The sequence below is a fragment of the Hemitrygon akajei genome, unplaced genomic scaffold (assembly GCF_048418815.1).
Source record: "Hemitrygon akajei unplaced genomic scaffold, sHemAka1.3 Scf000062, whole genome shotgun sequence".
Lineage (NCBI taxonomy): Eukaryota > Metazoa > Chordata > Chondrichthyes > Myliobatiformes > Dasyatidae > Hemitrygon > Hemitrygon akajei.
Genome location: NW_027331948.1, coordinates 4758070 through 4769526, shown reverse-complemented (window position 1 = coordinate 4769526; position 11457 = coordinate 4758070). Strand labels below are relative to the sequence as shown.

General features: G+C 44.2%; 1 protein-coding gene across 1 annotated transcript in view; it reads left to right on the top strand.

Annotated features, from left to right (window-relative positions):
• The window catches only part of LOC140721831 (uncharacterized), a 56562-nt gene that overhangs the window by 10669 nt on the left and 34436 nt on the right, over window positions 1–11457 (top strand). Inside the window, exons 2-7 of the mRNA XM_073036640.1 lie at window positions 1321–1386; window positions 1752–1797; window positions 2403–2520; window positions 6797–6918; window positions 7636–7784; window positions 9577–9612. Of these exons, the coding sequence (XP_072892741.1) occupies window positions 1321–1386; window positions 1752–1797; window positions 2403–2520; window positions 6797–6918; window positions 7636–7784; window positions 9577–9612 (537 nt within the window). The remainder of the gene's footprint in view (window positions 1–1320; window positions 1387–1751; window positions 1798–2402; window positions 2521–6796; window positions 6919–7635; window positions 7785–9576; window positions 9613–11457) is intronic.

The window sequence follows — 11457 nt, the reverse complement described above, 5'->3', positions numbered from 1 at the left end:
TGAATGGATAGATAGATGGATAGATGTATAGATAGATGCGCACATACATAGATGAATGGATAGATAGATGGATAGATGTATAGATAGATGCGTACATACATAGATGAATGGATAGATAGATGGATAGATGTATAGATAGATGCATACATACATAGATGAATGGATAGATAGATAGATAGATAGATAGATAGATAGATAGATAGATAGATAGATAGATAGATAGATAGATAGATAGATAGATAGATAGATAGATAGATAGATAGATAGATGGATAGATGTATAGATAGATGCATACATACATAGATGAATGGATAGATAGATAGATGGATAGATGTATAGATAGATGCATACATACATAGTTGAATGGATAGATAGATAGATAGATAGATGGATAGATATATAGATAGATGCATACATACATAGATGAATGGATAGATAGATAGATGGATAGATGTATAGATAGATGCATACATACATAGATGAATGGATAGATAGATAGATGGAAAGTTCTCCAATTGCCAGTGACTCAGCAGGCTGTACAAAGTGTTTCGGATCATGCTTCTGCTCTGTCATCTGGAGGTAATGTTGTCCGGCTGACTCCGGGTGAGCTATATTACCACTGACATCTCAAGCAACGCGGTTTGCTTTGTTGCAACGGTATTGTGTGAAGACAGGAAATCTGTAAATTGGAATAAATAAATATTTCGGCCAGACTCCAGATGTGTAAAGAGGAAGTGGTGACATTTTCATTCCAGTAACCTTCACTGGTCCTGAGGCGAGATGGAAAAACAATTAGTTCGGGCATTGTAGAATGTGGGTCACCATTGTAGGAAGATACTGAATTTATCTTTTCAGGTGAAAGTCGATTACCGCATTGTTTTATCTCATATACAGTGATTTTGTGAAAAGCGTGTTATGAACACCACACAAAGACTCTCTCCCTCCCGCAATTTTCTCCCCTCCCGTTTCCTCGCCCATCCTTTTCCTCTTCTTCTAGGCCTTCTCTCTCGCTGTTCTTCCTTCGCTTTCCCCACTGAACAGTTTGGATTTATTTTCCTAGTACGGAGGAGATTGTATAAGGTATTCTACCTGATGGAGAGAATGGATAACGCAGACAGAGGGAATCGATTCCGATGCATCAGATTTTTCAATAGAACACACTATAGATTTAAGATGGCGAGTGAGAGTTTCAGCAGAATTGTGGAGTGTTCATCTTCAACCAGTTGTGTTGCTGGAAGATGGGCTGACGGCTGCACAACTCTGTAAATGGTCCTAAGCCACTGGCAAGTGCTAAATAGTGACTGATCCTGTTTCCTGCAGGGTGAAGATGCTGCCTGTCTACTTGCTGATTGCCTCGCTTCTCATTGGGGCTGACTTGAGTGAAAGGTAAGGACTGAGCGAAGTTCCATTTGATCCGCAACCCTACATCCGTCACTCTTACCCAATAACCTGCCCAGCTCCACTTCCTATCGCAGCTGTACCTAGACCCGTATCTTATCCTTGCCCTGCTTTGCTCTCCAGCACGGCATCGGTCATCAAACCAGCCTCCTTGCAAACAACCTGCCCCCCATGTACCAGGTTCACCCCACTGTATCCCTGTTACACTTGTGTTTTATTTTTTTTTGTTCACCGAGTCCATGACCTGCACTGGCTCACTTCTGATGATCCACGGTACACTGAAGTGTGAGGGATGTCTGATTCAGGTGTTGGAACTGAGCTGTTTATTTCTCTCAATGTGTTTCTGCTTTCAGTCATTGTCTGGGGTCTGATGTCCTGTGTACCACTGCGGATTATCAGGTAATGAGATCACGAATATCACTGCTCCCCCCCTCCTACAGACAGAGCCACCCTCTCTCCATCAGTCGCATCAGTTCATCTATCCCATAACCCGTTTCCAGTCGTGCATCACAACTCAGCGTCTTCATTTGTGCCTCCAATTACCAGTCAGTGCCTGGCACAAATCACATTCTTCAGGAACAGCCATGAGCAGCTTCCTTCTCGTCACGCAGCATCAGGAACTAGTGTGAATAGCATCGATCCTTTGCCACTGGGTCTGAACCCAAATGCACCTTACCCCTCATACTGGGGTTTCAGCAGCAAATGAAGGACTACAGGCAATTACCTCCAACATTAGCCTGGGAGGGAAGGTGTGAAGAGCAAAGTAAAAAGTATAGGTAGTTTGTCCAGTCTTTGGAAAAGGGTACAGAGGAGCTATAGTAGAATGTTCTCTGGATAACATGAGAATAGGAGGATATACACGTTGCTTATTGAGCGGGACTTAATTCACTTCGACATTAATAACGAATTAACCTTGTTCCATCCTCTCCGCCCGGCTCTGAGCCTCACACCACCGTTCCCCTCTTCCAACTCAGCAGAATAACAACACCATCGTCTATCAATAGCTCCGTCGTTACAAAGAATCGGTCTGGGTTGGAACACACGTGGATGTCAGCATCAGCCCCAAGGTTGACACTTTCATGCAGCTCCTAATCAGCTACACAAGAGGGGAAAACTCTGCAGGTAGGTGGGGAGCGGGCGTGGGGTGGGATATCAAGAAAGAAGCGGTGAGTGTCACGGCCCTATTGTAGGGGAGCTGCCCGTTCTGCGACTTCAACATTTCAGAGCCACACAGTCTGTGTCTCTGCATGCGCCTTCCCCTCGCGAAGAGCCCAGCCGGTCCTGTCGAAATGCAGATGAACAGAATGGTTACAGACAGTTCATCAATCAGTTGAAAACAGCGGCGGGATTACCAGAAGGAACAGAGTGTTTGCAGTCCAGAGGGCTGATCCACAAACCCTGGTGAATTCAGGTTTAGTAGTAGCATCACATTCCAAGGTAGGGTTTGTGAATGTGGAAAAGCATATGGGAATCGGATAATTAGACTGGATCGAAAACACAGCCGAGCGTAGCTGTCAGTTTAATGAAGAGAAAATTACAGTATCGTCAACCTGAAAAATACAGAAAGGTACAGACCCTCCGGCGCACGATGTTGTGCCGAAATTTTAACGACACTGAGATCAATGTAATCCTTTCCTCCTACACAGCCCTTCATTTAAGCTGTCGTCCCTCTGCCCATTCCTTAGTTTGTTCAATATCCCTAAAGAATCTGACACTTTCTACGCCATAGGACGCGCGTTCCACGTACCCACCACCCTCTGTATGTAACTCTGCATCCAAAGTATGTGTTCCTCCAATCTCACTCCAGTTCTGCTTCCTTGTGTTGGTCTTTTCTAAGATGGATAAAAGTTCAAGTGTCTTTCTTCTTCTTGAGCCCACTGTCCCATTCTGGGACACAGGCAACTGACAGGAGCACGGAGAGTTCATTATCCTTGAGTAGACATTCAAACTGTCCCGATGAGAGGGATGATTTATTATACATGCCTAACTCATTCTCCTGCTTTTACCACACTGACTATTCAAAAATCTACCAACCTCCCGCTTTCAATATACTCAATGACTTGGATTCCTAGTACGGGAAACATAATCGTTTCGTCCACTCTATCAAGTCCTTTCAATATTCGATATCGTTCAATGAGATAACCCCTTATTCTTCTGAACTCCAACGAGTACAGGAGTAGATCAATCAGATTCTGGTCATTCGTTAAGCCCCCCCCCCCCCCCCCCCCCCCCCCCCCCCCCCCCCCCTTCATTCCCTGTGTCATTATAGTGAAGCTCTCCTGTATCGACTCCAATACCAGCACACCATTCCCGAGATAACGGGCTCCGCACTGCTCACAGTACCCCAGGTGAGGCCAGACCAATGTCTTCTCCTGCCTGGAACACTGTTTTCTCGTCCCGTCGAAATGAATGCTCTAGGACACTACCTATTGGGGACGTTCTCCCCTCTCTGAATTTTGAAAATGCACCGTTTTTTGAAAATATACTTCGGATTTATTCTTTCTTCTAAAGTGCATGTACACGCATTCCCTATGCAACATTCCAAATGTCAATTGTTTACTCATTTTCCCAAACTGCATCAGTCCTCCGGTCGTTCAGCTTTTTGAGTAGCTTCTTGCAATAGCAACTGTACTCATTTATTTTCTCCCAAAGTAATTCTTCACCCAGAAAAAAATTCAGTGATCCATGAACCTAAAGCCCCTGCACCAGCTTCTCAGCCACACAAATATCTGCCAAATCGTCTTTCATCGATCCGCACTGGCTCTTTAGACAGATGGCAATACAGAAATTGCTATCCTGCGTCCCAGCATTCTGCCTAGCTCTCTAAATTCTCTCTTCAGCACCTCTTTGCTTTGCCTTCTACGTCATTGGCATATATAAGTGCCAAGGTAGTTCGCTGCTCTCCTTCCTTCTCCAAAATAACACCGAAGCGATCCCATACTTCTCTTACCCTTGTACCCGAGAGGCAACGATCCATTCGGGTGTCTCGTTCACGTCCAGCGATCTCTTTACTGTCCCTCCGACTATTGAATCCTGATCCACAGCCTTTTCTCCATCTTTCCCTTCTGCACACGGACACATGCTTAGTGCCAGTAACCACGTGTCCGTGCATGTCCCTGGGAGGTAATCCCCCATAAGGTGCGATGCGTCACTATAACTCAAAATTAATAGGGATGAAAAGGGAAATGCGCCATAAGTTCAATAATCCAATTCAGTGGAGTATAACGCAAAAAGAAACGATCATAACATAGTTCTAACTGGAACACCACCAGGTATCGGTAGCCAACAAGAAATGGCTCCCTTTATTCCCTTTCATTTCGCCTTAGCAAACAGTCACTGTTTTATCCATGCTAGAATCATTCCTGTAATACTACGGGATCGAAGCTTGAAAACCAGCCTTGTGAGTGGCAACTTGATAAAGAGCTTCCGAAAATCCAGGTACACTGGATCATCAGATTCACTTTTTTCTATCCAGGTTATTATCTTTTTAATTATTTATGCAAATTAACATAGTGTCAAGAATAATAGATGGTTAAATTCGTAGCTCAAGGATTAGAGTGGAAGAAGTGGTTTGAAATCATGGGAAATTATCACAACAATTGGGAATGGAAGTAGCCATAGCAGTGGGAGGGGCTGAACCTGGACCGGAGTGAATCACATAACAGGATGTGGACAGGACCTTAAATTAATTTGTAGAGAAGTGATTCGAGAAATGTGGATAAAGTAAAAAGAAAAAGGACCTTCGTGACAAAACACATTGATGAGTCAGAGCAGTAGATGTAGTGTATACGGATCTCAGCAAGGCATTTGACAAGATACCTCATGCAAAGCTTATTGTGAAAATAAGGAGGCATGGGATACAAGGGGACATTGCCTTCTGTATCCAGAACTGGCTTGCCCATAGAAAGCAAAGTGTGGTTGTAGACTGGTCATATTCTACATAGAGATCGGTGACCAGTGGTGTCCCTCAGGGCTCTGCTCTGCGACCCCTACTCTTCGTTCTTTTTATAAATGAATTGGAAGAGGAAGGGGAGGGATAGCTTAGACAACTTGTTGATGACACAGACGTTAATGGTGTGGGATAGTGTGGAGGGTTGTCAGAGGTTATAGCGGGACACTGATAGGATGCAAAACTTGGCTGAAAAGTGGCAGATTGAGTTCAACCCATAGGACATTCAAAGCTACTACGAAGATTAAATCTGGTTAATAAAGCATACGATGCATTGGCATTCATCAATCGTGGGCAGAGAGGTAATCTTGCACACGGATGATAAATTAAACGTAGGGCTGTGAGGTGATCTTGCACACGGATGATAAATTAAACGTAAGGCTGTGTAGGATGAAAGGGTTAAATGGATCTCAGTGTCGGTAAAATGTCGGCACAACATCTTGCGCTGGAGTGTCAGTACCGTTCTGTACTTTTCAGGTCGACGATAGTGTAACTTTCCCTTCAGTAAACTTATATCGAGCCCTGTCGATAGAGGAGAACAGATGGGCGTTATTTTCCATGCGTTGCAGAAGGCGTTTGATAAGGTGCATCATAAAAATTATACATGTGAGAGGGGTGCACATAGTTGGGTGTGATATATTAGGAAGGATAGAGGATTGGTTAACTCAGAGAAAGCAGAGTCATGATACATAGGTGTTATATAGGCGAGATTCTCCTTTGTGTATCCTGCTTAATAATTTTTTTTAAATACTTATGCAAATTGGCAGACCGTCAAGAACATTAGAGAGTTAAATGCGTAGGTCAATTTTCAGTGTGGGAGTAGTAGGGTTGAATTCATGGGAATTTGACAACAGTTCTTGGGAAGTAGGGAGCTGTACCTGAACCGTGATCGGCCCTGAATCCTAGGGGATCACATAACTAGGGCTGTAGAAATGGTTTTAAAATAAATTGTAGGAGAATGGTTTCGTTAGTTTGAATAAGCATGGATAAAGTGAAAAAATGTGGATAAAAATAATGACATGTAAATGATATAAAACAGAAATTTAAGAGTTGAGTGAGGAAAAGCCAAGCACAGAAGTGTAAAAGTTTGCAAGATTATAAAAACACAATGAGCGTAAGGGCATTTCATTTGAATGTGGCTATAGGTTCATCGAAATTTCTGCAGAACTCACCACGTTTGGTAAGAACGTCTGTGGTGTGTTGGTCTTCCTTGTCTGGCGTTGTCGCAGAAACAACAGGAATTTTTTTGTGAAATTATTGGAAAAGACACCTGAATGGTATATAATGCGGTGGTCTACGTGGGAGTGGATAGTTCGGTTGATCTTAAAGTAGGTCATAATTTCATCAGAACATGGTAGGATGGAGTTCCTCCTCCGTTTTATATTGAAACTCCTGTTTCTGTTTCCCGTGAGAAGTATAAATCTTTTCAACTTTCTTGATCACCCCCAGGATTGTGGATCAAAAGCAATGGACAATTTCTCATTTCATTCACCGGAGATGCAGAGATGACAATGTATTTGTTGGTTCCCGAAGAACTTTGGGGAAACCCTCCAACACCAACAAGCCCACAAGTGAGTACCAGCTGGAACCTGAGCGGTCATTATATTTTGACTGACCCGCAGGCCGAGGGCGAAATGCGGTCGGGAACCAGTTGGGGAGGCCTGCTCAATGGGGTGGTGGTTACATTTTTGTCTGCCTTTCAGCTATTGAAGCTGGAGACATGCTCAGGAGAGAGGAATGCTGGCTTCTGCCAAAATGTGGGATATTTAGGACCAGAGTATGTCGATGTTTTTCAGGAAGTGGGAAACACTGTTCCTCGTGATGCTTTTGATGTTCATTATTAAGGGAGAGGGTTTTGGTCTACTTAAATGCAAACAATAAAGTACGTGGAATTCAACACATTTTCCTCAAGGGGAAATTACAACCTACAAATTAGTTGGGATTCCTTGAGGACACAACAGACAGGATTGACAAAGGTGAGTCAGTCGTTGATAAATAAATGTATCTGAATCAGAACCTGAGACCGCACTAGGGTCAGTGGATGTGGCCAATCAGAAAGTCGGATGTCCGGGATAAAGGTGAAAGCAAGTTTCATTTGGGATGTCTCGGGATCAAGAAGGGAATGCAAGGGAACGTGTCGCCAATCAGGAGAGTAAGGTGAATGTAAGCAAAACCGGGAGGTCATCTCAGATAGACCTTACACCTGAGTGAATAGTCGGACAGGACCGATAAATGGTCGTGAATCGTATTTTTCCTGTTTCAGTTTCTACGGTGTTTGTTTCCTGCAGGCGTTTATAACTCGTTTCCCGTCAATGGACGTGCTCTCCTGGAGGATTCTTTGGAATGCCATGACCCAGGCAAATGACTTCAATCGCACGCTCACTGAGCAGAATGCCAAATTCAACAACTCCTTCTTCTTCATGTCTTTCTGCAAAGGGTAGGTAACACACCGAGGCGTGTAGTTGAGTCTGCTGTGCAGCCAGTGCCTACCGGGGCATAGAAATGTCTCTCCTCGCCGTTTGCCAGGAGGGAGAGTACCTGCATTCTGGTCGCAGCCTACGACTCTGATGGCGAATCCTTGTGGATTTGTTATAGTCATGGAGAATTGAATTCCATCCTTCTGCTTCTGACATTTTCCTTGCAGACTTCTGAAAAAAAGTGTGCTGACTTCAATCCTTTTTATTCGATGCGTCAAAATAATTCTAAATGTCAGCCTCAGAAAGATTTTGCCAGCAACTTAGTTAGACGAAATGACACTGAAATATTGTTCATAAAACGAGATGATAAAGGAGGTTTTGGGCCAAGTGGCCCATCAGGTCTGTCGACAGTTAATAATGTCTGATTCATTATCTCCCTCAACCCCATTCCACTGTCTTCGCCTTGTAGACTTTGATACCTTTGCTAATCGAGATCGTATCAACATTCAGTTTAAATGTCCACAAGAACATGGAGTCCACGTCCATGTATAGCAGTGTATTCCTTGGATTCACCATCCTCTGGCTGAAGGAATGTTTCATCATCTCGATACTAGTGGAATGTCCCTCTATTCTTAAGTTTGCACTCTGGTCCACTCTATGTCGGCAGTTCAGCAGATCCCTGCTCATTGTTCTAACCTCCTGCGATTACAGGGGCAGTCCCATCCAACGCTCCTCTGAGGATAACGCTTGCATTTCCGATAGCATTCTTGTGATTGTCCTCCTGAACATCGCCAACGCCAACGCTCACTATGCTGTGTAAGGAGTCTACCGCTGCTAGCAGTACACTGAATGTATTGTGATCAGTGATACATAAATCTTCAGCATTACCTCTTTGCGTTGGCATTTTAATCCTCTCGAATTGAATGCTGACACTGCATTTGCCATTGACACTGAAATTTGTTGGTGTCGGATCGCAAGTGATGACATTTGTTGAATGCCTATGAGAGGGCTTCTTAGGGCGGCTTGTTCTCTAGGCAATTAGGCGAAGGCTATCTCAGATTGGATGTTGTGTTTTAACGAACATCTTATTCGACAGCTTAACGTATAGGAATCCTTATGTGATCAGAACATGATTGAATTCGGACTGAAATTTGAAAGGGAGAAGCATAACTCACATGTATCAGTATCGCAAAGGAATAAAGCGAGTTACGGAGGCATGATGCACAAGCTTGCTCAGGTGGATCGGAGGGGCATACGGGAGGTGATGACGGTAGAGCAGGGATAGCTGAAGTTTCTTGGAGTAATGTATAAGGAACAGGATAGTCATGTTCCACAGAGGAAGATGGTGACAAGTGGCAGAGGAAGGCAATCTCTTATTGTCACCGTATCTTAAAACTTTTCTTCCAATTTCCATTTCTTGCCCGTCTTAATCGCACAAAGTGCATTGCTGAGATCTCAGGTGATCGTTCACTGCTCGGTCTTTAATCCAGTCCATGTGCTCAGCATTTTTCCATGTTTCATCGCTCACCCGAGATCTGGCCCCGCTCTGAACTCCCCTCTCTGACCCCTCCCATCGCAGTTCTGCGTCGCTCAGCATCCCGCTTTGCTGGCAGGTCCACTACTTCTTTGTTACCTTCCCATTCTTCAAACTCTTCCCTTTTCAAGCTGAACCGATTTAACGTTCTGACAACGAGTCAGAACAGAGGGACGCTGTGTCAGGATCGGGAAATGGTTCAAAGGATAGAATAATGGGCCGGGTAGCAGATGTGTTACAGATAACGGAGATATAATTATTTATGCTTTTCCCCACAGGATGGTCAGACGCAGCGTGCGTGCACCTGAAAAGGGGTAAGTGAGTCTGTGCGCGGGGTGATAAGTTAACCAAAAGTGTTGCTGTACGCGTTGGGTGCTCAATCTGACGAACAGGTCGGATGCGTTCAGTTAACACCATGTGACCGTAGCTCGTTAAACTGCCTCATGTGCGGCGCCGTTCTGAAAATCTAAGGACTCAGCAACAATTGATTTTACTTTCCTTCAGCTGAGGATGAGCCGGCGTTTTCACAGGTAGATGATGTGTGTGAAAAATGCCTCTAAGGGATCATAGATCAATGATTGAGAACAAATACAGACAGAGCATAAAGGGAAATTCTACTGCAAAATTCAAAGTGGCGAAGAATACAATGCTAAAGAAGTTGTATTTAAATGCGCGCAGCATTCTGAATAAGGTGGACGAACTCCTGTTGCTATGACGTCATGGGAAGCCCAACTCTTACGTCAGAATGCTGTTCATTGACTTTAGTTTGGCTTTCAATACTGTGATCCCCTCGAAGCTGATCGCCAAATATCGTCAGCTAGTATCAGCTCCTCCCTCTGAATTTGGACCTTGGACTTTCTGAATAACAGACCCCAATCTGTTAAGTTAGACTACCTCTCCTCCTCCATTCTCATCCTGAATACTGGCTTTCCTTAAGGCTGTGTGCTGAGCCATCTTCTGTACGCCCTATTCACCTATGCCTGCGTTCCTGTACGTTGCTATGATTCCATAATCAAGTTCTCAGACGTCACCACGGTGGTTGTCTTGAGCACAAGGGATGACCAGATGACCAACAGGGACGAGGTCCAACACCTGGCTACGTGCTGTGGCGACAGCAACCTGTCCCTTAACACAGAGAAGACCAAGGAGATCCTTGTGGTCTTCAGGCATGCTAGGAGCCACACTCATGTCCCCATCTGCATTAACGGAGCTGTAGTGGAGTGTGTATCAAGCTTCAAATTCCTTGGTGTCCACATTTCCGATGATCTTACCTGGTCCCTGAACTCCTCCATCCTGATCAAAAAGGAGCAACAACTTCTTTATTTCCTGAGGAGCAACAAAAATTTCACCTCTGTCCCAGGATACGGACTAACTTTTACCGCTGTACTATTGAGAGCACCAACTGCATCTCAGTGTGGTATGGCAGTTGTCCCGTATCGGATTGCAAAGCACTCCAGCGTGTGGTTAAAACAGCCCACCTGATCAACGGCACCAAATTGCCCACCATTGAAAACATCTACATTCAACGCTGCCTGGTCAGGGCATAAAGATTTAAGGATGCATCTCACCATAACCATGGACTTTTTACTTTCCTCCCATCCGGTAGGCGCTACAGGACCCTCCACTCCCCAACCAGCAGGTTCAGGAAGCGCTTCTTCCCTGAGGCTGTGACACTGCTGAACCTCACATCACAGCGCTAAACAGTTTTGCATCCATATTGTCCTATCTCAATACTTTTATATTTTTGTGCTGTAGTACTTACTTTTTATTCACAGTTGTTCTTTTTTTTTAATAACTGTAGTGTGGCTTTGCTGGCAACAGATGGAATAACATCTTCAGAAAGAGGCGACAACAAAGGTGGAATCTTTGTTGGTGTAGTTAGGAAATTGTAAGAGAAAAATACACATTGTGGGAACCATATATAGGCCTCAAAATAGTAGACAAGATGTGTGGTTTAGATTGCAAAGGGAGCTAGAAGAGGCATATAGGAAGGAAAATGACACAATCTAACGGGAAGTTAAATCTACAAGGCTATTAGGAAAATCTGTTCGCCAACGCATTGCAAGTGAGGAATTTGGTGAATCGCTGTAAGATGGCTTTTTAGAGTAGCTTGTTCTCGAGCCCATTCGTGGAAAAACATTTTAGACTGTTTTTTTCTG